The sequence below is a fragment of the Malaclemys terrapin genome, chromosome 8 (assembly GCF_027887155.1).
Source record: "Malaclemys terrapin pileata isolate rMalTer1 chromosome 8, rMalTer1.hap1, whole genome shotgun sequence".
In the NCBI taxonomy this organism is placed as follows: domain Eukaryota; kingdom Metazoa; phylum Chordata; order Testudines; family Emydidae; genus Malaclemys; species Malaclemys terrapin.
Window position 1 is genome coordinate 49,755,309 of NC_071512.1, and position 26,619 is coordinate 49,781,927.

General features: G+C 48.0%; 2 protein-coding genes across 4 annotated transcripts in view; both read left to right on the forward strand.

The window, feature by feature from the left end:
- DARS2 (aspartyl-tRNA synthetase 2, mitochondrial) overlaps positions 1–4,848 on the forward strand; it is a 37,277-nt gene extending 32,429 nt beyond the window's left edge. For both annotated transcript variants that reach the window (XM_054036824.1, XM_054036825.1), the window contains exons 16-18: positions 743–853; positions 2,028–2,103; positions 3,853–4,848. In XM_054036824.1, the coding sequence (XP_053892799.1) occupies positions 743–853; positions 2,028–2,103; positions 3,853–4,040 (375 nt within the window). In that variant the 3' untranslated portion in view covers positions 4,041–4,848. The remainder of the gene's footprint in view (positions 1–742; positions 854–2,027; positions 2,104–3,852) is intronic.
- A 7,688-nt stretch (positions 4,849–12,536) lies between these two features.
- LOC128841648 (heme-binding protein 2-like) lies at positions 12,537–26,417 on the forward strand. Of its 2 annotated transcripts, none has more exons than XM_054036892.1 (5): positions 12,537–12,697; positions 22,965–23,049; positions 23,567–23,702; positions 24,403–24,568; positions 25,235–26,417. In XM_054036892.1, the coding sequence occupies exons 2-5, from the start codon at positions 22,975–22,977 to the stop codon at positions 25,407–25,409; spliced, it is 552 nt and encodes a 183-aa protein (XP_053892867.1). In that variant the 5' UTR covers positions 12,537–12,697; positions 22,965–22,974; the 3' UTR covers positions 25,410–26,417. The 2 variants fall into 2 exon arrangements, with proteins under 2 accessions (XP_053892867.1, XP_053892866.1); XM_054036891.1 differs by lacking the exon at positions 12,537–12,697 and adding an exon at positions 15,621–15,774.
- The last annotated feature ends 202 nt before the right edge of the window (positions 26,418–26,619 follow it).

A 26,619-nucleotide genomic window follows, 5' to 3' on the forward strand; every position in this document is an offset into this window, starting at 1 on the left:
TGAGTGTGTCGCAGATCAGGATTGGTGGTGCACTGCCATGGCTGTGTGTGGTTCCCAGGACTGGAACAGCAAGAGGCAGAGCAGTATCACAAGTGGGGCACTGGGAGAGCTGGGGGGGGGGGAAGGGGAGGCTTGCACAGCAACTACTTGCACTCTGCCTGGGGTTATGCAGTGCTGATCCAAAGCCCACAGAAATGCATCTTTCTGTTGGCTTCAGTGGGCTTTAGATCAGGTCCAGGGCAAGCATCCCTCACTTGCCAAAGCATAAAATTTGGTTGGAAAGATTCCTCCTGGTAGTGGTTTAAACATCCTGTTAGCAGGGCTGGCTCTGGCTTTTTTTCCGCCCTAGGCAAAAAAGCCACCCGCCGCGCCTCTTCCCCCCCGCCCCTCCAGCACGGCAGGGGAGGGCGCCGGTGGCCAGAACGCCGGGGGGCGGGGGGGGGGCGGAGAGCCCCCGGCGGCTGGGGGGAGGGCAGGGGGCCCCGCTCTCCCCGACCGGCTGGAGCGCCCCGCCACGCCGCCCCCCTCCAGGCGCCGCCCCAAGCACATGCTTGGTGGGCTGGTGCTTGGAGCTGGCCCTGCCTGTTAGACCCCTCCAAATGTCTGAGAGTCTGTTGGTAAAGCAAAATTGTAATGTGTCTTTTTGTCATCAGACTGTTGGCAACCTGAAAGACTAATGATATGAGCACAGTGAACTGCACCCTGGGCATGCTAATGCACTTGTCTGTCTCCCATACTCCAGGTCCGTAGCCAGCACTATGATCTCGTGCTGAATGGCAGTGAGATTGGAGGTGGCTCCATCCGAATCCATAATGCAGAGCAGCAACGTTTTGTTCTTGAGACAGTGCTGAAGGTAACAGCCTGCAAAAGTTTCCCATGTCCTCTCGGAATTTTTGACTTTTAAATAGACACATTTAAAACCTCAGACTAGTTTGCAAATGGTGCAATTATTGGTTATAGAAATCCAGAGGAATTAGGTTTACTAACAACAATGCTGTGCCAGTAGGAGCATCTCACTGACACGCAGATGACCTACTTGGGAGGACACTAAAGGGACACTGTAAAGTAAAAAATTATAGCACCCAATCCCGCAAACATTTATGTACCTGTTTACTTACGTGAGTGGTCCCGTTGATATGATACACTGGCTTATTCCTCTGTTGAGATTGGTATCTCTCACTCCTCTCATGCTTTTGGGAGTCATGCATGTAAATTTCTTCCCTCCTAGCTCCCTGAGAATGGTGATGCTCACGATATCTCTCTCTTATATACTGTTTTTCATCTTTGGATCTTAAAGTACGTTACAAATGAGAGCGGTATCATTTTACAGATGGGGAAACTGAGGCATGGCGCTATTAAGTGACTTGTCCGAGGTCACCCAGCAGGTCATTGACAAAGCTGGGTATAGAAACTAGGTTTCCCAAGTCTCAATACAGTGCTTTATCCACTAGGCAACATTGTCTCCCAAATCTCTAGATAGGACTGGAGGTGGAATACCAGTTCTGTCTTCCATGAAGAGTGAGGAAAGGACCATAACTCATACAAGAGGTGAAGAATTATGTTTGTCTATAGTACCAGTATACGATGACTTCCGTTTCAATTAAAAAAACGTGTACTACTGGGTTGCTGAACCCTGCTTTATCTAATTCCTGGTGTCTCACTAAGGAAGTTGAGAGCTTTTCCAAAGAAGCATTTATTGTATCTGAAACATCAAGCAAATAATTACTGGCTTTGGATACAAAATATAACTTCTAAGTAGCGTTGCCTTCTGAAATAGTTTCACATATATTACTGGATGATAGCTGGTTTGCTTAGGACAAGTTACTTTAGGTGGTAGAGCTTCGTTGTTAGCCATCATGACAGTGATGTTGGTGGGGAGCAGGAAAGGATGCCAAGTGACCACCACCGTGGTAATACAGGTAATGAAATGTGACTCCCAGCCTCAAGGAGTGGATGACTCAGCCTCCTCTCCAAATCCAATACAAGCGTTTGTTGCTCAATATGACATTTTATGTGTAATGTTCTAGGAGGATCCTGAGCTGCTTTCCCACCTGCTTGAGGCTTTGAAGTGCGGAGCGCCCCCTCATGGAGGAATCGCTTTAGGTAGGTGCACTGTAGCTCTCCCAGTGGGAGATGCTTCCTCAAGACACAGCTGTGCTGGTGACTTTTCACTGGCATATCAGGACTCTAATCATAGCAACAAACTAAATTTCAAGAAAGGGGGCTTGTATCTGTTAGCAAAAACCCTTTCCCCTTCTGATTGGGACTGCAGTGGTGGCATTACTGTTCGTGCTCACCTTGTCTCCCCACTTCGGATCCTGCATTACTGTCTCTCTTCATTCTGCCTAGAACATGCAGAGAGGAACATGGATCCCAGGCAGCACTTAACCTGACAACACCAAAGGGGCACACACAGTGCTCATAGGACTGCAGCAAGTGTGAGGGAGGAGACAGGTTCCCATAGTGTTGTGTTTTCAGTTCTTCCATGCAGACTTGGTTGCAGGCATCTGGGTCCTGAGAATAGTCCTTGTCTGCAGCCCTAGAGATGGCCCCCTCATAGAAATTAAGTCATTTAGTCCATCTTGTCACTTGGCCACTGCAGGATTGTTTCCCTTCAGTGCATGTCTTAGTGTTTATATCCAACCTAGTCCTAAATGTCCCAAGCAACAGGTCACCTACCCCTTCCCAAAGGAAACTATTCTACAGCCTGAAAGATCTCACCATTACAGAACTTTAACCCATCAGCCCTTTTCTTAATTTCATCCCATTGGTTCAAATACACCTCTACCCCGTTATAACGCGACCCAATATAACATGAATTTGGATATAACGCGGTAAAGCAGCGCTCTGGGGGGGCGGGGCTGTGCACGCCGGTGGATCAAAGCAAGTTCGATATACCGCATTATAGGTGAAACCGCGTTAAGATTTTTTGGTTCCCGAGGGCAGCGTTATATCTGGGTAGAGGTGTATCTGTAGATTAGGATGCCTTTCCCCAGTCATAGCTCCCACTTGGTTGTCACTGAACCCTGCTAGTGCATATTTCGCTCTTCAAGTGCATTGCTAGAAGCGTTTCTAAAACTTAAAAGCAGGTTTTAAATCTCCAAACAAGGTAAGGAGTGTGTAGTTGATGTGTTAATACAAGTGCTATGATGTAAGAAAGCTACTTGGAAATCTGAGCTGCTTGCTTTCTGCTTTCTCTGGGGGTGCTTGTGATGTCACTCGTTCTGGCAGAAAAAACAGGATGCCTGCATCTGAGATTGCTTAGGGCCGTAAGGATGTGGTAATCCATCTCAGAAGTGGTCAGACTCCAGTGCTATTTACACAGCTTTACAGCAATGGCCATGTAGTGTTTTCCTCTTAGAGTTTTGCATGTTTGGGCTATAGTTTGTAAACTAAGGTTTGCATTTCATCTTTAGCCTTCCAATATAACTCAATCCCCTCCAATCATCTGCTTGCTCTTGTTCTTCCCTGACACCTAAACCCTTGTTTATCTACATCTGTTAAGGTGCTGTGTTCTAAGTGTAGTCTCAGCAAAGCTCTAGTAAGCTACTGCCACCTTCCTGGTCTATGGTGTGATGTTTCTGCCTTTGCAGCACAATTGCATTGGGCTTTTCTCTGCAACACTGCACTGCACACTCATTTAATTTGCTATTCACTGTCTACCCTAGGCCAGCTTATCATGATCTCCTGTCCATTCAGTCTCAGTTTCTGATTATTTTTCCCCAGATGTGCTACCTTCTCCTGGTTTCCAGTAATGTTGTTTCCTACCTTGCATAAAGTTTTATAGATTCAGAGGGAAGTAATGTGGGGCTGTTACACAAATATTTTACCTAATTTGGTGTCTGCTTCTAGGACTTGACAGACTGATCTGTCTCGTGGCTGGAGCTCCAAGTATTCGAGATGTCATTGCATTCCCCAAATCCTTCAAGGGACGTGACCTTATGAGCAACGCTCCAGATTACATCACCCCTGAGGAGCTAGAGCCATACCACATCCAGGTTGCATGGCCTGCTGCAGAAGCAGAGGCAAACAAGAACTGACTCAAAGCAAGCGATTGTAGCTGATCCTACTATCGGCATTGTTCCCACTCTGCCTTCCAAGGGCAGAAAACATCAGCTGATGTAGGGCATATACTATGGGTCATACCATTGAACTTCCAGAAGATAATAGTGACTACTTCCCTTTGGGAGGGAGGGAAGGATGAATTGAAGAGCAAAGGAAAAAAGCCCAGGTTGCTTTTCTCTCTCTAACATAGTACAGAGGGGAAGGTTGGGACCACTGGCATGGGGTGTGGTGGTGGGTTTGACATTTCCTTTCATTTTGAAATGTACCTAGTGGAGTATGGAAAAGATCACCTGGAAAAGATCACATCTTAGCTTCTTTTTCAGGTCACCTGTATCATGAAATCATGGTTAGCTGAGGACTAGACTTTCCTGTTAGAATAGAGCTGTTCTGGGCTGAGAGCCACATACAGCCTATGGAGAGCCCTAAACATGGCCTGGGCTGTCCTCTTCCTGTATCTGCAGGATGAGGATAAAACAGATCAACTACAGCTTACTGCTGGTGAACTCAACGATGACCAGTATTTGTTCACTTATTGAAGAGCAGTATAAGCACACACATAGATTGTGCATTTATCTTTTTAAAAATCATGTTCGCATGTGAGTATATGCAGCCCTTGGGATCTTGGCAAGTTACAAACGCTCTTAGGTCTCGCAGTTTTGGTTGTCCTTGTAAAACCCCCAAATGGAAAGTAGATCTGTGTTGGGGCCTGTGGTCCCGGTGCTTTTAGGAGATTTATCTTTCTAACCTTTTATGTTTGTAATAAAGTTCAGTCCAGGAAACAAGGTTTTAGTCTTTAACGGAACATTGCTTTGAATAGGGCCGTTCTCTTTAACATCAAGAAACAGATTGAAAAGAACACTTACAGTGGAATTTACTTACAGATGAGTCCAGGGGACTGGGGGGGCAGGCAAGAAAAGCTGTGATCATGGAGAAAATTTGACAGCTCCAGATTCATTCCACCTCCCTCTACAAAGATTCTGCTCTAGTTGTGATAAAGCTGCATGTGGCTCCTTGAATGCTGTCAGACATCCATTGTCACTCCCACTGCCACTAATGCAGCCAATCACAGGAGAAGTTCCTGTGTACTGTACTGGAGTGCAGCCTGCCCACCCAAACCTCTGCTCTGCTTCCATGCTTCTTAGCTGTAAGAGTACAGCAGGCCCTGCCAAAGGAGCCACCAGTAGACAGCCTCTCTCTGTGGAGAATGTAGGATCAAGTGAATGGAAAGGGGACAGCAAAAAGATAAGGATTGGCTGAAAAGGTTAGAAAAGTGGACCAACAAAAGAGAATGGAGCAATTGTGCCATGATTTGGTGCAGTAGGACATGGCAGGTGGGTCTTCCACATGAGTGGAGGGAGGCTTTCCCAGGTGTCTGACTGATGGGTCTCCCTGACATGCTCAAGGTCTAACTAATTGCCATATTTGGGGTCAGGAAGGAATTTTCCTCTGACTCCGATTGGCAGAGACCTCTGAGGTGTTTTGTCGCCCTCTGCAGTATGGGGCATGGGTCATTTGCTGGTTTGAACTAGAGTAAATGGTGGATTCTCTGTCATTTGAAGTCTTGAAGTCCTCAAACCGTGATTTAAATAACTCAGCCAGAGGTTATGGGTCTATTACAGGAGTAAGTGGGTGAAGTTCTGTAGCCGGCGATGAGCAGGAGGTCAGACTAGAAGATCACGATGGTCCCTTCTGGCCTTAAAGTCTGAGTCCAGAATGAAGCTGGGAATTCCCAAGCTAAACTGGAGATTCAGTGGGTGGGTAGTGTTCTTTCATCTGAACCAATGCCTTCAGCTTGGAGATGCCTTCTTTCAGGTGAGATGTAGCTGAGATCCTGACCAGCTGCAGTCATTCCTAGCTGTCTTCCTCCTAATTTGCTTGAGTGCATGTGTGCCCTTTTAGCAAAAACCCAGCTTGCTGATTAGCAGTTGCTATATTGCCATGTCAGTAAGATATCTTCCATTGTTTTATGCAGTGTTACTGTAGCCGTGTTGGTCCCAGGATATTAGCGAGACAATGTGGGTAAGGTAATATCTTTTATTGGACCAACTTCTATTGGAGAGCGAGACAAACTTTTGAGCTTACACATAGCTCTTCTGACCAGGGTCTCTCAGGCAGAAGCAGCTCTGTCCTGCTCTCCACTCAGCTGCTAGCGAAAGCGGCCAAACGTGCTCTGGGGGGAGCACAGGGAGAGGACAGAGCCCCCCCGCAAGTAACGTAGGGTGGAGAGAGCATGGTAGCCCCAAGCTGGCCACAAGGCAGGAGATGGTCACTGGGCAGAGGAGACGTGGGGTGGTCATGTGTCCTCCCCTTTAGATTGTGCCCCCCCTACCCCCCAGTACGGGGAGGCACTAGTCGTCTATGCTGGAAGGGGGCCTTCCTGGTTGCCATTACTTCTGCCAGAAGGGTCTCCAAGATCCAAGCTCTTACTTCAGAACCATCATACACTGTCTTCTTCAAGGACCAGGTTCAGGTGCAACTGCACCCAGCCTTCCTACCAAAGGTGGTTTCGTAGTTCCATAGTAACTAGTATGTCTTCCTACCAGTCTTCTATCCAAAACCACATGCTAACAGTGAGGAACCAAAGACTCCACTCGCTGGATGTTAGGCGTGCACTAGCCTTTTACATAGAAAGGACTAAATCCTTTTCAGAAATGTACTCAGCTTTTTGTAGCCATTTTAGACAGAATGAAAAGACTTCCAGTTTCAACCCAGAGAATTTTATCGTGGATCACTTCCTGTATCACACATCCTGTGACCTAGTGAAGGTCCCAGCTCCTCTGCTGACAGCCCATTCTACAGGGGCTCAAGCATCGGCGGCGACAACGCTGGCTCAAGTTCCAATTCATGACATTTATAGAGCAGCAGCATGGTTGTCAGTCCACGCTTTTGCATCCCACCGCCGTCACCCAGCCAAGCTAGAGACTATGCGGGTTTTGGCCGAGCAGTGTTACAATCAGCATGCCGATGAACTCCAAACCCTCCACCTGCGCAACTGCTTGGGAGTCACCTACATTTGAATGGACATGAGCAAGCACTTGAAGAATTAAAAGCCGTTACTAACCTTCCGTAACTGTTGTTCTTTGAGATGTGTTGCTCATGTGCATTCCAAAACCCACCCCACCTGCCCCACTGTCAGAGTTAGCCAGCAAGAAGGAACTGAGAGGATGACGGGTTGGCAGAGCCCTTTATACCAACTTTATGAGGATGCAACTCCAGGGGGCACCAGAGACAACCCGGTTGATACAATTGAGGGAAAACTTTCCAGCGGTGGTACTTGGAGCGAGCACACACATCTACATTGGAATGGACGGGAACAACATATCTCAAAGAACAACAGTTACGGAAGATTAGTAACCCTTTTATTTTATCAGCATCTCTTGCTTTTTGAAAATACCATTTAGCCTGCACATGGCAATTTAAATTGGAAACCAAAAGGTGTTGTGTGTATGTGTATATAATTTATATACTATTTAAATAGATTTACAAAACAATACTCTGAGTGTCTAAAGATTTTACAAAGTATCAGGGGTAGCCGTGTTAGTCTGTATCCACAAAAACAACGAGTCCGGTGGCACCTTCACTCCATGCAAGAAGAAGAAGTGGGTTTTTTACCCACGAACGCTTATGCTCAAATAAATCTGTTAGTCTTTAAGGTGCCACCGGACTCCTCGTTGATTTTACAGATGCTCTTACAGATGCTCGCTTCGCCTCTTCTCACTCCCACCCAGCTGCTGCTGTGTCCTTTTCATGCATGTGAAAAACAAAACAATGATGGGAAAACAACATCTCTGGAGAACAGTGGTGGTTGTTGTCCATGCCGGGGCCCCTAAGTTAAGCACAGTTGCTCTTTGTTGGGAATAGAAATGTCAGCTTAGCATGTCATGGATGGGGATTTGTTTTGTGTTTCTTTGCTTTAGAAAGGATGGGAATTCACAACTGGTTTGTGTTTCTCCTAGAATTTCCCACTCCCTTTTAAAGGCAACACTTGTCTGTGCTGGTTGTGACACTAGATTTATATCAACTGCTACCACTGGCCACTATTGAGGTGGACCAGTGGAAGGTTGCTGTAGTTCTTTCATGGGCTTTATCTACACTAGAGAATTGAACCCCTGGTACATACTGCATACAGATACTATGGTGATGAAGTGACCTAAGAACCTCTGTAGAATAGAACAGTAGCCAATCTAGTGGAATAGCACTGGTGTAAGTACTGTGGGTATGTATTAGCCATGCTGGTTTGGGTGAAGGTCGCTTGTAGCTTTGCCCCACATCCCCACTAGCATTGTATCATCATTGCAGGTGCACTGTCCTCTGGATAACTCCCAAAGTTCTTGGCACAGCTCCCCGAAGCAGTGGCTTGTGGAGGAATTCAGACTGGCCTTCAGGGAGCCCAGTGAAATTGTGGGAGAGGGATGAAGTGACCAGATGTCCTGTTCTTTTTTTTGCAGGATAATCTTTTTTCAGTTGTCTGTTTTGCAAATTTGGAGCCTTAAAACTGGCCCCTATTGTATACTCGGCGGCTCCTCCTCCCTAGAAGGAGCGCTCTGGGAAACCATTCTCCACAGTCCCTGAGGGCAACAGCGCTTCCAGTGAGTGTGGGGCCCAGGGGTGAGATGGGGTGAATGCAGGGAACAGGTTGCCAGTGGAGTAGGTGTGACATATGGGGTCCCCCCTCGCCCCTGAACTTTGATAATCTGGTTACCTCCGAGCAGGGGTGGGCAAACTTTTTGGCCCTCAGGGCACATTGGGGTTCCAAAATTGTATGGAAGGCTGGTGTAGTGTATTAAATTGCTCTCCGTAGGAATGCGCTATTTACGGTGTACAGTAACTCCTCACTTAATGTTGTAGTTATGTTCCTGAAAAACGCGACTTTAAGTGAAACGATGTTAAGTGAATCCAATTTCCCCATAAGAATTAATGTAAATAGGGGGGATTAGGTTCCAGGGAAATTTTTTTTTTTTTTGCCAGACAAAAGGCATTATATACATTTTAAACAAGTAATTTAATACAGGTACTGTACTATAGTTGGGAGGTGCCCCAGCCTTACCCTACATAGGCACAGCCCACTGGCACTGGAGATGAGGCAGGCAAGGAGGCTGAAGGTGCTGTAGGCTAGGAGAAGCACATTGCGCAGCAGCAGCTTCCCCTACTCTGCAAGCACCAGGGGCGGGGTACTCAACCCTCAGCCCACCCACTCCTCCCCTTCCCCCAAGCCCCCATCCTTGACCTGCCTCTTCTTTCTCCCCCTCACCTCCTCCCCCTTTACTTCCCAGGCTCCTCCCTCCCCTCCCTTCTAAACCCTGCAAGCCAGCTGATTGTCCTGGGCAGGAGGCAGGAGAGGGAGCGGGAGGCTTGCTGAGTCCTCACTCCTCCCCCCTCCCTTCTGCCTGGGGTAATCAGCTGGCTTGCATTTAGGAGGCAGGAGCGAGGACTTGGCGCAGGCTCCCTCTCCCTCCCCCACCTCCTGCCCGGGGCAATCAGTTGGCTTGTGGCATTCGGGAGACGGGAGTGAGGGGGAGCCTGCACGCCGAGTACTCGCTCCTCTCCCCTCCGTCCTGCCCCCAAAACGCCGCAAGCCAGCTGATTGCTGTGGGCAGGTGGCGGGGGAGGAGGGGAAAGGCGTTGATCCATGGGGTCTGCTGGCAGGCGGGATGTGCTGGGGGGGGGGGGGGACGTCGGGAGGCTGCCAGCTGTGGAGATAACAGGCAGCCAAACAAGGTAAGAGTGGAGCATTGCACAACTTTAAATGAGCATGTTCCCTAATTGATCAGCAATGTAACAACGTTAACCGGGACGACTTAAAGTGAAGAGTTACTGTACTACTTATGGCTGCCAGTCCTGGTGCTCTGAGCAGCATGGTAAGGGAGCGGGAGGGTTGGATAAGGGGCAGGGAGTCCAGGGGGGCAGTCAGGGGACAGGGGGCAGTTGGAAGGGGCAGAGGTTCTAGGGGGTGTCAGGGGACGGGGAACAGGGGGGTTGGAGAGGCATGGGAGTCCCGGGGAGCCTGTCAAAGGGCGGGGCTGTGGATGGGGGTCGGGGCAGTCAGGGGACAGGGAGCAGGGTTAGGGTTAGTCTATTGAATTGCTCACCATAGGAATGTGCTACTTCGGATGTACTACTTACAGCTGCTAGTCCTGGTGCTCCGTAACTAGCACATTCCGATGGGGAACAATTTAATACATTACACCCAGCGGCTCTTGCGCCTGGCAGGAGCTTGCAGCCCCACCCCCCAGAGCACTGGCAGCACGGCGAGCTGAGGCTGCTGGCGAGGGCTAGCCTCCCTGGCCGGGAGCTCAAGGGCCAGGCAGGACGGGCCATTGGGCTGGATGTGGCCCGCGGGCTGTAGTTTGTCCATCTCTGCCTTAGAGAAGTCAAACTCCCATAATTCCCTAGGGAAGAGTTCTGTAAATCTAAGGGTGCTGGCACCGTTTCCTAGTCCTCTCAACATGGGGCCAAAGTGAATGCTCTGCTCTGGCTCCTGGTTCAGCAAAGAGAGGTCCCTGATCCGGCATTGGTGAAGAAGCAGCAAGCTGGCTTCAGTGGAGGATGTCACAGTAGTAACTCCGGAGAGGCAGGTGCTGAGTCAAGCGGTGCAGAGTGCATGATGCACCTGCCTCCACCATCCTTACGCAACCCAGAAGCTAGTTACAAGGGCTTAGTATTATTTGTGGAACAGCTTTCAGTACTGATGCTGCTTTTACCCACCTCGAAAGGCCGCCAGCCCTCTGTTCTCTATTTCCAAGTGCTCCATTTAACCACTGAACAGGCAAAGTGTGTGCAGCAGCTAGAGCATTCCCCAATTCCCCAAATGCCCTGCCAATGTGCTTCAGACTAGATCTGGAGGACCGTCCCTAAAGCTAAGAAGGGAGTTCATTCTCCAGGCCCAGTCAGTCATTAGCTTCTCTACTGATGCTGCCAGCCAGAGAGAACACTTGTGATGAGGAATGTGTGGTTGGGTGGGAGTTTAGGCTCCGAATGTTTGCCCTTTAGGAACCTGGCTGTTGGCCATCAGCTTTTTTTTTTTCCAAAGCTACGTTTATCCCTAATTGTTTTTCCTTTTCCTGCTCTCCACCTAAGTTCCTATCCGCATCACACACCGAGGTCCAAATTCTCTGCTGATGTAATGTCATTGAAATAATGGCATTATACCTAGAGAGAATTTGGCCCCAAGTTTCTAACCTTAGCACGTTTTAATAGGCTTATTAATAAACCTTCATAATCAGGAGTTTATAAAAAAGAAACGCTACCCCAGGGTTGTCATAGTAGGGAGAACTGTGCCATCTCAATCTGATGTTTCACTCCTTCCAATGTGGGAATTTGTCCCTGAATTTCACAGTAGAATTCTCAGCAGGCAACAGACGCTTTTGCCAGAGCTTCCAAAGGTGGCTGGAAAACAGTAGAGATGGGTCCAAGCTGCAAAAATCAGATCCAGATTTGGATTTCAACACCACAAAGCTCAGGCATGTTCAGCTCTAGGGGTTTTGCTTAGACCACTACAAAGATAGGAGTTATTTGCAAAATTCAGATCAAACCTGGGATATGAATCATCCCTGGAGTATTTGGTTCTGGGTGTATCTTGAGACAGATTTTGTTACATAAGGCTCTAGTTTAGATGTATGTGTAGAACAGCTTCAACAGGATCTCATAACAGCTTTATGGTAACCCCTTACACAAGCCAGCTGAGGGCTAAGGCAGTCGATTAGTTTCAAAGTCTAGTTTAGAAATAGACCGACATCATGGGGGGGGGGGGGGGGGGGGAATTACTTACAAATTTCAACTGCAATTCATAACTTGCTAGATACTGAAAATCATAGACTGAAACATTGGAATTATGGTTCATTACAACAATCTATAACCCTCTTAAACTGTCCCTCCACACCCCCAATTTCCCCCCCTGTGATTGGAGAGGTGTTAATGGGCCACTTCACCTTGAACGTCCCTTGAAATATGTTAACTACTTATGCTAAATAATTCTTCCACCTCCTCTTTAGCTGTGACATTACATTTCCCAGACCTGAAGAAGAACTCTGTGTAAGCTCAAAAGCTCGTCTCTGTCACCAACAGAAGTTGATCCAATAAAAGATCTTTCTTCTCCCACTTTGTGTCTCTAAATTCAGCTGCCACATCCATGAAAGATGGACAAGAAGTGTTTGGAAATGTACTGCAGTATACACAGGAGTCTATCTTACTATCGTGCTTTAGTCAAATCCGTTACAAGGAAAAGTTATTTGTATATAATTCTGTCTTTGTCTTTAGAGAACATAGAGCCAAATTCACATAAGTGGGCACAGCCAAGTCAATGGAAGTTACACAAGAGCTGGATTTGACCTATGGCCTTGAAACTAATGAGTCAGACCCCATACCAGGCATGCTGAAGTATGTGAGCAAGAGGTGGGGTTATTTGGAGTGGGTGTTGGAGACAACCAATGAGAGCAATAGGGGAGAGCATGACGAGAATGTTATGTTTTTCATAACAGTGGTTCCCACCAGTAGGAGTGGGGTGGAGTTTGCTGATACAACACAGAATAAACGCTGAAACACAGCATTGGGAGAGTGTACATAGCATTGGAGAAAGGAACGGGAACGTAACAGCTAGAGGGGGAGAAGGACAATAGGACGTAGACTTCAAAATGTAAGTGTCTTGTCCAATTTTTCATCCACTTTCTAACAGCAGGTGCCTGTTGAATGGCATGGCCAGGCTGCTCTCCCTCCCCACTGTTGCTGTAAGAAACCCTCCGAGACAGTCTCCAGTGTTTTTCTTCTCTCCCTGACCCCACAGTGAGTGCTGAGAGAGAACAGCCAGCCCATGTGATATAGCAGCAGCGGGATGGAGTATGTAGATGGGGTAGACTTGCCTTAAAGCTGGAGAAGAAGTGGAATCCTCAAGAGAAGAAAAAAGTTTTTAATCTCTGGTCTAATGGGCAAAGTGTAAGTCATATAAATCAGTAACAGAGGGAAACCCAGCTAAAGTTTACTGTAGATCTAATTGTAAAGTTGCAACTAACTATAAATGCTGGTACTATTGTTCCCATTTGGAGAACTGTCTGTAAATGCTGGGGCTATTGTTGCATGTGGGAACATACACTGGGCTACAGGACAAAAGAATATCATTATGCTTAGTCATGCTCTGTTCTTTGCATTTCATAAGCAATGTTTACTGTAAATAGCACACAAAGGTTCCACTTATATTCAGGAATTAACAGCATTGGCCAGAATGTTAGACCATGTGATGAGTTTTGGGAGCGGGAGGGATGGTGAAGTCAGTGCTAGGGAGAGAGACACTTTCTACTCCAGTGTCCAAGAGAAGTGACAGCATGCAAGAGAATTTCCTTAAGTAATCAGAAATGACTAAGTGCTTTTCATCAAAGAGCAGTGAGAAAAGCAGTGCTGAAACCTAGAGAAAGGGGAGAGATGGCAGAGATACAGCGTCACTGCCAGCAAATCAGGAATAGACAAGGGTTAAACCCCCAAATACACTGTCAAGTCTGACCCTGAGCTGATATCTGCTTTTGACACATATCTTTGGAATCTGTCACTCTTTTCTTATGCCTTGGTAACCTGTGTATCATTTATTGTGCCATAGGAGTGTGTATGTGTATTACAGTTGGATCTTCTTGAATGGCCCCTTTGATAAGCAGCCTGCCTGCAGAACTGAGATGATCCCACTGCATCTGTTTGCTGCCAGGGTGTAGATATTGTGCCTGGTGTTCCCTGCAACTAAGTCACAGGAGTTTACAGATGCATCTTGAGATTTACTGGCATCAGTGTCTTGTGGTGTGGCTTTCTGATGCCTGCTCTGTTGTGACTGCTTAAAGCAGCTGCTCTTCATTTAGTAGAAGCTTTTAAATGTTTGAGTGCTCTGTACACTGCTTATTTGAAGGGTAATATGTGAAATCAATATGAATAATTTACTTTTCTACAGCATCTTTCACCCTGAAGGATCCCAGAGGGCTTTACAAACTAATATACAAATTATGTGGGCTCAGTGCAGCCACCTCTGAGGTGGGACATAGCAGCTGATTATCAGCACACAGCAATGCTACAGAACATTTTAGGACAAGAAGTATAAATAAATGCCATCTCTGTTTAAAGCTAGAGGGGAAATTTAGGGATGAAAAATTAATCAAGAGAGAAATTGACTAGGTCAAAGGGGTTATAGTTCCAATTCTTGCAAAAGTGCCCATGATCTTTGAGACAATAGACTGGTCTTATTTATATTTGCAAAGTGCCATGTAAAAGATTATAATCTACTATGTAAAATACTATAAGGCATGATATAAAAGATTTCTAATAAATAACTACTTATGGGTTCTTTACTGACTAGGAATGATCCAGGTCCTCAGTACTTTGTCTCATCTGAAATATACGACTATCAGTCAGCAGCACAATGTACAGTAGAACCTCAGAGCAGGGGCGGCTCTAGGCACCAGCAAAGCAAGCATGTGCTTGGGGCAGCCCATTTGCAGGGGCCGCAGGGATCCAGCATGAGAGCTGAGAACCCACAGGGGGCCCTGGGAGCTGTAGTTCCTTGGTTAGCTCGCTGCCTATAGAGCCAGCCCTGGAGCAGGGAAAGAACTACATTTCCCAGCATTCCCTTGGCCGCTACCAACAGGAAAGGGGGAGGGAGTGAGGAAGCTGAGACCTCACTCTGCAGCCTGCAGTGAATGGAGAGCTGCACTGTGGTAGGGAGATCACATTTTAACATTCAAAAAATAGGACACTCCACAGGCGGGGAGGGAGGGTAGCCCCCATCTACTCCCGCCGACTGCCCCCCACAGAAACCCCAATCCATCCAACCCCTCCTGCTCCCTGTCCCCTGATCACCCCCTCCCGGGACCCCTGCCCCTAACTGCCCCCCAGGATCCCACCCCCTATCTAAGCCTCCCTTCTCCTTGTCCCCAACTGCCCCCTCCTGAGACCCCCCCCCTACCTGTCCCCTGACAAACTCCCAGGACTCCCATGCCTATCCAACCGCTGCCTGTCCCCTGACTGCCCCCCCCCAAACCTCCGCCCCATCCAACCCTCCTGCCCCCTTACCGTGCCACTCAGACCAGCGTGTCTGGCTCCACGCAGCGCCAGACACACTGCTGCATATATGCTGCCGTGCTCCCCCGCAGAGCCACAGCCCTCCCCCCCGCCCCCCCCCCCCCCCCCCAGCACCTGCCTTCCAGATTTGAACACCTCAAAATTCAGGAGTGCTCAAGCTCAATTTGGGCAGCTGTTACTTCATTTCTCCCAAATCAAATATACTGATCCACTGTAACTTGCTGTAGAAAAAGTAGGATAAAATTGAGCAAGAAATGCTTCCCAGTGGTTATTAGGACTGGAATTTGTATTTTCAACAGTCATTGCCTTGTTTGTTTGTTTGTTTGATTGTTTAAAAGGAAGACAGTGATATTGCATTGGCAAATTCCCCATAGAAAGAAAGAGAGGAACAAAAGAATAATAACGGCACCTCAACTTTTCTTCATTTATGTAGGACAGTCTTATAATATGCATCCAGATATCCTCCAGTCACACAAGCTGAAAATTGTTCCACTTTACTGCAGTTCTGTAACCATATGGGAACCAATCCTGTCTGTGTTCTGTGCACATCCAAAATTCCTGCTGAATGACCTGCCGTGGGAGCGAGTTACCAGTGACCCAGGGCTGCGGCGGAAGGAGGGTGCAGGTCGGGGGGGAGAGAGCCCAGGGCTGGGGCGGCAGGAGGTGTGTGTGGGGGGCAATGGTGGGGGGGAATGAGGGAGCCTAAAGCTGGGGTGGCAGAGGGTGTGGGTGGGGGGGAAGAGCCCAGGGCTGGGGGAACAGGGGGGGTCAGATGAGGAGCCCAGGGCTGGGACGGGGGGCAGCCAACATTTTTTTTGCTTGGGGCAGCAAAAAACCTAGAGCCGGCCCTGCCTCAGAGTTACGAACACCTCAGGAATGGAGGTTGTTTGTAATTCTGAACAAAGCTTTAACCTTCTTAATTTAAATGAAACAAGCACAGAAAGTTTCCTTACCTTGTAAAAATCTTCTTTTTTTTTAAATTTTCCCTTTAGTTTGTTTAGTAGCTTATGTTTAACACAGTAATGTACCATATTTTGCTTTTTTTATTTTATTTTATTTTATTTTTTTATTTTGATCTGTGCTGCTGCCTGATTGAATACGCTTCTGGTTCCAAATGAGTTGTGTGGTTGACCAGTTAGTTTGTAACTCTGGTGTTCGTGACTCTGAGGTTCTACTGTATTGGTTTGAGTCTCTGAGAATCAAGCTGATTGCCTAATTGGCACGTTATTTGTCTTAGTTTCCACCAATGTGTTCCTTTCTGGGGAATTTACTCTATCAGAGGGCAGAGCTCTTGTAGACTATGGTGTAGTGTGGTATTGCCAATGCAAAGCATTCAAATTATGAGCAAGCCCCTTAAAAATCATGAGATCTTTTTTTAAAAAGAGTTGTTTTTCTTTGTTCCCAAAAGCTCATGTTTCAGGGCTTCAGATAGCCACGAGCAGGGGTCAGGATGGGGTTCCACTACCTCCACCCCAAAGTATTCTGGGTTTTTGTTTTGGTCTCCTTCCTCTGAAGCATCAGAGATTGCCCTGGCTGGAGATGGGACACTGGATGGGGAGGCCAGGGCTCTGAGGTCGCACTGAAAATTCTCTCTCTGGTGCTTGGCTGGCTAGTTCTTGCTCACATGCTCAGGGTCTAGGCATATGTGGGGTGGGGAAAAATTTTTCCCTCCGGTTAGATTGGCAGTGATCCAGGCAGGGAGGGTGGAGAGTTTTGTCTTACACTACAGTGTGTGGGTGTGGGTCACTTGCCAGGATTAATCTGGGTGTAGCTCACTTAATCATTTCTCTGCCATTGCCAGGGCCTTGGGCACTGGTGCATCTGGGTCCCTCCTGTTCTCCGCCTGTCGCACATAATATTCTGGTCTCTTGTGGGCTGTAATACTTTTGGTCTCATTTCAGTTGGGTTTGGTGTGTGGGTGCTGAGTGATGGTGGTGGCCTGTGATGTACAGGAGGTCAGACTACATGATCTGATGGTCCCTTCTGGCCTTCAACTCTGATTTTTTCTGTTTTTTTGAGACTTCCAGAGTTCATGTTTTCAAGCTTTTTCTCTGCCTTCATGAGGGCTAGAAATTCCCTTTAAAATATTGTTGAGATTCTCACATGATTCCAGGAGCCGGAGGTTTAAGAAAAACACAAGAATTTGCAACACTATAGTGTGGACTTCACACCTCTTGATTTCTTGTGATCTAGAACATAAACCTCACTCCCAGATGGTCTAATGTTTTGTCTCCAGACCTTGCCTGCAATGAGAGGTTGAAAAGGCAGAGGTTTCCTCTTGACAGGCATCATCTTTTTAATATTCTAGATCAGGTGGGAGGAAAATGCCTTACTTTTAATGAACCAGTATGATGATGGAACGTGGGAGCTCTCCCCTTTGGGCTTTCAAAGTGAATGGACAGCTGGAACACTTGCCCAAAGAAGGGCTGGTTTGGGTGGGGCGAATAGGAAAAGAGAATTATGGGGGGAGGGGAGGGTCATGGAGGCATGCTTGTGTAGCACCCCACCCCTCAATGGGTGTGGCTCACACATGGGCAGGTTTTGATAGTTGGCAGGAATGTGGAGAGAGCTGAGTCTGCATTTGCCAGCAAGCAGTAGCTGAACTGATATGGTACACTGATGGCCTTGCCTTGCTGGCTAAGTTTGGTGGGCCGCAGCAGCTGATGGCCGATCTGGTGCATTGGTGTGGTTAATAATCCAGATAAAACTAAATTCCTGGCCATTACCATCGAGCAGCCTCCAGCTCCAGAGTACAACCATTAACCCAGTGGTCCCCAATCTTTTTTGTCTGGTGGGGGCCAGATGACAAGCCACGGAGGACTGTGGCAGCGGACGAGCATCCGCCGAAATGCCGCCGACAAGCGGCAACATCAATAGGCGTCACCGCTGAGAAGCAGCGTCATCCAGAGGTGTCGCCACTGAAATGCCGCTGAAAATCGGCAGCATTTCATCAGCGACGCCTCTGGATGCTGCTGCTTCTCAGCAGCATTTCCATGGATGCTTGTCCGCCGTCCAGTAGGCGGGCGCACTTAGACACCCCGGCGGGCACCATGGCACCCGCGGGCACCACGTTGGGGACCCCTGCATTAACCTATCCCGGACCAGACATCAAGCAGGTGGCGACTGTCAAATATTTGGGTAACATTATCAACAGTGTCGGGAATGTTTTAAAGCTGTGACATCTGCTGCCATGTTTCACGCTCTTCAGCAGTCTCCCTGGCGATGTCTTGACATCACGCTTGCTCTGAAGGTGCCATTCTATAGAACCACGCTTACGCCAACTCTGCTGTACAGAAGTGAAACATGGGCACTGAGGAAGGCTGAAGAACTCCAGAATGGTGTGTTTGATTTTTGATGGTTCCATCAACTGCTTCGTATCAAGTGGCAGGACAAGATCAGAAATTAGGATATTCTAAGCTGAATGCAGCAACTGCCTCCACCACCATGGGTTTGGTTTTGGATCTTTCTTGGTAGAGAGGTATTATTAGAATGGTAGATCAATTCATTCCAAAGCATGTTTACTGAGGAACGATGCGACACAGCAGGTGATCACATGGGCGCCCAAAACTTTGTTGGCACAATAAGATTGCCAGTGATGCACATACACTAACTATACAGCTACATCGCCTTAAGCACCTTGCCAGAGATCAATTCAAGTGGTGCTCAATTTGCAAGGGGGCTACATCCCCTGGGGATTTGCCATGATGATGATGAGTAACTGAATTACTTGGAGATTTGCCACTTGCCAGAATTTCTGGCTCCAAGTGGATCTTACTCAATATGTGGCTTTTCTGAGGGCAGCCACCTTAGTTTCACCAATGAGGAAAGCAATATGCACGGGGTAGTCCCTAAGGCACCAATGCAGCTACCCCGCCTGATGTCAGAGTTGCAGGTTCAGCTGCCCAATAGTTCCTTCTGGGCTGAAAGGATTTCAAAGACACAGACAAAACACAGTGGGGTAACCCAACAGGCTAGCTGTAAAAACCTGGGACATTCCCAGATTTCAGGGAAAGTCATCCTTTTTGTGGCCTAAATGGACAGCACCCATCAGGCGAGGGGAAAAAAGGTGGAGTTGTACTGTGCAGTAACTCCTCACTTACCGTCCTCCCGCTTATCGTTGTTTCAAAGTTACATTGCTTCTCCATTAGGGAACATACTTGTTTAAAGTTGTGCAATGCTCCCTTATAACCTCGTTGGGCTGACTTTACAAGGGAGCATTGCACAAGTTTCTCTTCGCCTCCTCCCCCTCCCTTCCTCCCTCCCCGTGCTTCCCCCACCGCCAAACAGTTGTTTGGCAGTGCTTAGGACTTTCTGGGAGGGAGCAAGCGAGCGAGCGGGGAAGCTGCCCCCCCTGCCCCCAGCAGGCGGGGCCGGCAGGCAGGGCCACCCGGAACGCACGGGCTTTAGGGACTGCAGGGAGAGAAGGGGAAGGGGAAAGTGCCGTTTCTCTTCTGCCGTTGGCTGCTCCTGCTCCTCCTGTGTCCTCCGACCCGTGCTCACAGGGCCACATTCCAAAAGGGGCTTTAGAGCTGCAGGCCAGGGTCCCAGGGCCCCCTTAGCCCAGGGTCCTGCAGCCAATAAAGTCCCTGCGTTCCAGGTGGCCCTGCCTGCGGGGGAGGGGGGGCAGCTCCAGAATCGCGGCCATGGGGGTAGTGCTGCGCTGCGCAGAGCCACCCGCACACCCCTGCACCAAACACGAGCAGTCCCAGGTAAGTGCTCTGCACCTCCTGCCTGCCCCAGCCCTGAGCCTCCTCCCGCACCCTCACCCTGAACGCCCTCCCGCACCCTAACTCCCTCCCAGACCCCACAGCTCACCCTGAGCGCCCTGCTGCACCCTAACTCCCTCCCAGACCCTGCACCCCCAGCCCTGAGCCCCATGGGTAAGCCAGGGGCACCTCCCCACCACAGTACAGTACTGTACAGTATATAATACCTTTTGTCTGCCCCCCAAAAATTTCCTTGGAACCTAACCCCCTGCATTTACATGGGAAAATTGGATTCGTTTAACATCGTTTCACTTACAGTTGCATTTTTCAGGAACATAACTACAACGTTAAGTGAGGAGTTACTGTATGTAAGAGAGCAGTATGATTGCTCAGAGCTCCAGTATGAAACTGGAGAAAAACCTGTTTGAGAGTCTTTGGGTTAAGTTCAGAGGCGAGAGCAACAAGGGTGATGTCATGGTAGGTGTCTGCTATAGACCACCAGATCAGGAGGATGAGGTAGATGAGGCTGTCTTTGGACAACTAACAGAAGTTTCCAGATCACATGCCCTGGTTTTCGTGGGGGACTTCAATCACCCTGATGTCATCTGGGAGACCAAGACAGCAGTGCACAGACAATTCAGGAAGTTTTTGGAGTGTGTTGGGGACAACTTCCTGGTGCAAGTGCTGGAGGAACCAACTAAGGTCTGTGCTCCTCTTGACCTGCTGCTCACAAACAGGCAAGAATTCGTTGGGGAAGTAGAAGTGGGTAGCAACCTGGGCAGCAGTGATCATGAGCTGGTCAAGTTTAGGTTCCTGACAAAAGGAAGAAAGGAGAGCAGTAGAATACGGATGCTGGACTTCAGAAAAGCAGACTTTGACTCCCTCAGGGAACTGGGAGGCTAATATGAGGGGGAAAGGAGTCCAGGAGAGCTGGTTGTATTTTAAAGAAACCTTATTGAGGACTCGGGAACAAACCATCCTGATGTGTAGAAAGAATAGCAAATATGGTAGGCAATCAGCTTGGCTTAACAGAAATCTTTGGTGAGCTTAAACACAAGAAGCTTACAAGAAGTGGAAACTTGGACAGATGACTAGGGAGCAGTATAAAAATATTGTTCGAGCATGCTCGGGTGTAATCAGGAAGGCCAAAGCACAATTGGAGTTGCAGCTAGCAAGGGATGTGAAGGGTAACCAGAAGGGTTTCTACTGGTATGTTAGAAGCAAGAAGGTGATCAGGGAAAGTGTGGGACTCTTACTGAAAGGGGGAGGCAACCTAGTGACAGATGATGTGGAAAAAGCTGAAGTACTCTGTTGTGTTTTTTGGGTTTTTTTTGCCTTGGTCTTCACAGACGAGGTCAGCTCCCAGACTGCTGCAGCACAGTATGGGGAGGAGATGAGCAGTCCTCAGTGGTCAAAGAACAGATTAAGGACTATTTAGAAAAGCTGGACATGCACAAGTCCATGGGGCCGGATGCAATGCATCTGAGGGTGCTGAAGGAGTTGGCTGATGTGATTGCAGAGCCATTGGCCATTATTTTTGAAAACTCATGGTGACTGGGGGAGGTCCCAGACAATTGGAAAAAGGCAAATATAGTGCCCATCTTTAAAAAAGGGAAGAAGGAGAATCCAGGGAACTACAGACCGGTCAGCCTCACCTCAGTCCTTGGAAAAATCATAGAGCAGGTCCTCAAGGAATCCATTTTGAAGCACCTGGAGGAGAGGAAGGTGATCAGGAACAGTCAAAATGGATTCACCAAGGGCAAGTCATGCCTGACCAAGCTGATTGCCTTCTATGAGGAGAAAACTGGCTTTGTGGATATGGGGAAAGCAGTGGACATGATATTCCTTGACTTTAGCAAAGCTTTTGATATGGTCTTCCACAGTATTCTTGCCAGCAAGTTAAAATAGTATGGATTGGATGAATGGACTATAAGGTGGATAGAAAGCAGGCTAGATTGTTGGGCTCAACAGGTAGTGATCAACTGCTCAATGTCTAGTTGGCAACCGGTATCAAGTGGAGTGCCCCAGGGGTCGGTCCCATGGCTAGTTTTGTTCAACATCTTCATTAATGATCTGGATGATGGGATGGATTGCACTCTCAGCAAATTCAGAGATGACACTAAACTGGGGGGAGAGGTAGATATGCTGGAGGGTAGGGATAGGGTCCAGAGTGACCTAGACAAATTGGAGGATTGGGCTACAAGAAATCTGATGAGGTTCAACAAGGACAAGTGCAGAATCCCATTCACTGCTACAGGCTGGGGACTGACTGGCTAAGCGGCAGTTCTGCAGAAAAGGACTTTGGGATTACTGTGGACAAGAAGCTGGATATGAGCCAACAGTGTGCCCTTGTTGCCAAGAAGGCTAATGGCATATTGGGCTTCACTAGTAGAAGCATTGCCAGCAGATTGAGGGGAGTGATTATTCGACTCTATTCGGCACTGGTGAGGCCACATCTGGAGTATTGCATCCAGTTTTGGGCCTCCCCACTACAGAAAGGATATGGACAAATTGGAGAGAGTCCAACGGAGGGCAACGAAAATGATCAGGGGGCTGGGGCACATGACTAATGAGGAGAGGCTGAGGGAACTGAACTTATTTAGTCTGCAGAAAAGAAGAGTGAGGGGGGATTTGATAGCAACCTTCAACTACCTAAAGGGGGGTTCCAAAGAGGATGGAGCTCGGCTGTTCTCAGTGGTGGCAGATGACAGAACAAGGAGCAATGGTCTCAAGTTGCAGTGGGGGAGGTCTAGACTGGATATTAGGAAAAACTACTTCACTAGGAGGGTGGTGAAGCACTGGAATGGGTTACCTAAGGAGGTGGTGGAATCTCCATCCTTAAAGGTTTTTAAGGCCCGGCTTGACAAAGCCCTGGCTGGGATGATTTAGTTGGTGTTGGTCCTGCTTTGAGCAGGGGATTGGACTAGATGACCTCCTGAGGTCTCTTCCAACTCTAATCTTCTATGATTCTATGATCTCTCTGTCCCTTCTTCACTCTTGGTGGAAGTGCTCATTCTAGTGGCATTACTAAAAGGCTAGAGATTTTGTGCAGGCCTGAGAAAACCAACTCTAGAAGCCTGAGTTTAGGCAAGAAATCTTGATCCCTGTGGGATACTCAGTGCCAATGAACTGTTTTCTGCCTTTCAGCTCAAGAGAGATGATCAAGTCCTTCAAACAGACATTTTTGTCGCTGGAGCTGCAGTCACCCAGGTGGAGCTCAGCAGAGATCGCGGTAAATGCTAGTTGCTGGGGAGATCTCTATATCAGAAGCTGAGGGGTATTGTTCATGATGGGTAGATCCTTGCAGATATAAACCAATTAGTTCTGTCAGCGAAGAAGCCATGCAAGAAGGAAGCTGCCCTGAACTAAAGGACAGTGGCCAAATGTCTTTGGTCTTGCGTATACTAGAAAGGGTTAATGGGTGCAGATGTCCTGGCAAATCCTCCAGTGTAAATGCAGCTCACATAGGCAAGAGAGTGCTTGGGTGGGGAGGGGGGATTGGGCTGGAGCAAATACAATAGGGGGTGGGAGGGCTGTGATGGTTTGGCAACTGGGGGGTACCTTGTTAGTGGCATGAGACTTGTTGGGGAAAAGGATGTGGGAGTGTGTGGCTGCTGAGATGGGCCTGCGAGGGGCACACTCCCAGGGAGGTGATTTGGCAGGAAGGTGGGGGCTGATAGGGACATTTCACTGACCTGAAAATAAAAGCCACACATTCACGAAGCCTTGTAACCTTATATCGGTTTCAGGTGCAAGATTACGAGCTGCGTCACTACGAGACGGCCAAATGGGCTAGCACAGTAATTCAAGGAGAGACGCAAAAGGAGGCATTGCGCCAGGGCTTCTGGAAGCTCTTCTACTACATTCAGGGGAAGAATGAGAAAGGTATGAAGTCACCCAGATTTGGAACAGTCATTGGGAAACCCCTGGATCCAGCTCTCTAATTGTGGGCAGGCACAAAGGAGACTGAGCTGGGAACAGCAAAGGTTTGGGAAGCTCTGCGGGATGGGAAGTACACTAGAAATGTCAGAGATGCTTTCCTGGTCTGGATGAGTTAATGCATCAATATTTTTCTTGTCTGTAAAGGGGTGTCCTTTGGGGCTGTTACCCCTCATCCAGGGTGAGCTGCCCTATGCCTGGAGGGGGAGGAATGGGAACTTCAGAATGGGGGAGAAGAGAAGGAAGAGACAGGGAGTCTCTGTCCCTCCAGGGGTGTGTGGGATGGGAGGTGGGGAGGATCAGGCAGGGGCTGCATGGAGGAAATGGAGATGCTTACCAGGGAAGCATTCACAGGCAGTAAGGAGAAGCACAGATGGGTGAGAGCATCATGATGGGTACTCATATACCATGGGGCTGAGCAGCAGTATGAATCCTTGAGTCAAACCTGGTGAAAGGGCTTGTGGCAGGAATAGTCCCTGCTGCACTGGGGAGGTGGTGCTGCAGGAACACTGCTGCATTTGCCCCGAGTATTGAAGCCCCTCTTTGACATTGCCCCCGGTGGCTGCAGGTCCCACCGTAGCATTCACCCTCCACCTCTGCTTGTGGCTGGTATGAGACAGGACCTTTCTTATTCTCATTCTTCCAGAGATGAAGATTGAGATGACTGTGCCGGTGACGTGCCTGGTGAAATCTGGTTCCACAGACTTCAAGGTCTCATTCTTTGTGCCATTCGAGCATCAAGACTCCCCACCACAGCCCACAGACCCAGATGTCTTCATTGAGGAGCGGAAGGGAGAGGCCATCTTTGTCAGGTAGCACCCTCCTGTCTCGTCTTTGGGAGAGGAGATGGATTAAAGCATGAAGAGGGGGCTGATGTCTGCAGTTTCACCCTTTGCTGTTCAATACCATGTCTGGGAAAGAGAAACCCACGAGAGAGCACCACGTTCCTAACTCCCTTCATTTGTGATGCTCAAAAGCTTGTCTCTTTCACCAACAGAAGTTGGTCCAATAAACAGCTAGCATTGTGTGTCCAGGCAACTCTCTGCAAAGCGTCAGCTGGGGCAATTATATATATACACAGATGTGCCTGATCACACCATCACATGCTGGATGAATCCCTGACAGTAGTTACACATGGGGCTTAACAACAGAACATGAAGCCAGATCTCAAACACCTCATAGTTTGGGAGTGTCTGGACCCAGGCTACTGGTTCAGCCTATTTTAAAGATGAAGCCCCTCCATGAAATTCAGCTTCAGGTCTGGTTTCAGATCTGCCTACGGTGTGGCTCTGGAGTTCTGGTTTGGGCTACTAGGAGCCAAATCCATTTCAGAATTTGGATCATCCCGCTCTAAAGCTTGGGGTATTTGGATTGGGAAGGTTGGTTTGGGCTCATCTCTAACTGCAAGGTTTGTGTTGTTAAAACTCCAACAAAGCCAGTGTTACAAACCAGAGCCCCTCTCCATTGTCCTCCCCCAGGTCCTTTGGTGGGTTTGCCTCTCCAGAGAAGTATGCTGAGGAAGCCCAGGCACTGGCCAGAATCCTAAAGAATGTGGGTCAGTCATTCCATGAAGACTTCTATTATACTGCTGGCTATGACAGTCCCTTCAAGCTCTTCAATAGGCACAATGAAGTGTGGTATTTCAAGAAATAATACGGGAGTGTTGGATGAAGATAGACCTTGCTTGTGCCTTTTGCTTCCATGACTTTGTATGTACTGAAGAGAAACTTTACTCATACAGACTTGTGTATGCGCTAGCCAGTGTGCAGAGACCTCCCCATTCCATTTTACTTAGGACTATAGATCAGACACTGACTTCAAAAACCCATGTCTCAAATTTCTGTGCTCCTTAGCATATCTTCAAGTATAAAATACAGAAGGCTGTCTCTGTTTTGATCAGTTTTAGAGTCTGTTCAGACCTGCTGCTCTCTCAGGGGTAGCAGGTGTGTCTCCAAATCCATTGAACATAGAGAACAGCTGTGATGTGAAAGTGTACAATTTGTGACTAAGTGATTTAGGAGCTTCTGAAAAAAGGTATAAAAATCCCCTAAAGGCTGCTGCTCCAACTGCTATGGTGTGGGAAGGCAAGGCTATGGTGGTGGACAAAGGCTAGTGCCTTGTCAATAAGATTTGATGCCACTTTCATCCAAGTGTAGTCACTGTTATGGATGCCTGTTTCTACCAAGGCTTGTTTTATCCTGTCCTCAGCAGTGGGACACCTATGTTTGGAGCTGTCTGACAGCAGTTGTTAAACCCTATTATTTTCAGAGCAGTGACCCAGGCAGGTGGATGCACAAATGGGTGGGTGAAAGCTACTGGTGCTAGCATTAAATGTACCAGCTTGTGCCACTTCTTACCTTTCAGCCTGAAGACAATTAACCATATTTGATTTTTAATAAAACAGGTGTTTTTCATTTACACTTGAAAGTATGGTATTAATCACTCCAGATAAGAAACTACTGAGATTTTACAGGTGCCAAATCTTTCATTTACACACTAGCATCTTAATGACCTTTTCTCTTTATAACATTCAAAGGCCAACACACACTGTACTATTTTATAAACTGCTGTACTTTAATAGTAAGGATGGCTTTTGTAGAGTGACTTAACCTGTGCAATAATATTTAGAAGCAAAAAATAATTAAATGCCTTCTGATCCTGGACTGTTTTATATGTAAACAGGTGCTGTCAGAAACCACCAGAGGACAGTGGTGCTAGAACAATTTTTCTGGTGGTGAGACCGTGAACCAAACAGTAAATCCCCTATGTGATGGAAACCACTTCAAGTTAGGGGCTGTGGCAGCACCTATGCCTGGCAAAGCTCTATTGAAGATATGCTGCATCTCTTCCAGGGCTTGTTGTA

What these genes read in the sequence shown, in the direction of transcription:
- LOC128841648 (XM_054036891.1), top strand. Translation starts at nt 15,677, where the DNA reads ATGACCTGCCGTGGGAGCGAGTTACCAGTGACCCAGGGCTGCGGCGGA. An exon ending in CAGGGCTGGGGCGGCAGGAG is followed by an intron (nt 15,775 to 22,964) that starts GTGTGTGTGGGG and finishes TCTGCCTTTCAG; the next exon opens with CTCAAGAGAGATGATCAAGT. An exon ending in TCAGGGGAAGAATGAGAAAG is followed by an intron (nt 23,703 to 24,402) that starts GTATGAAGTCAC and finishes TCATTCTTCCAG; the next exon opens with AGATGAAGATTGAGATGACT.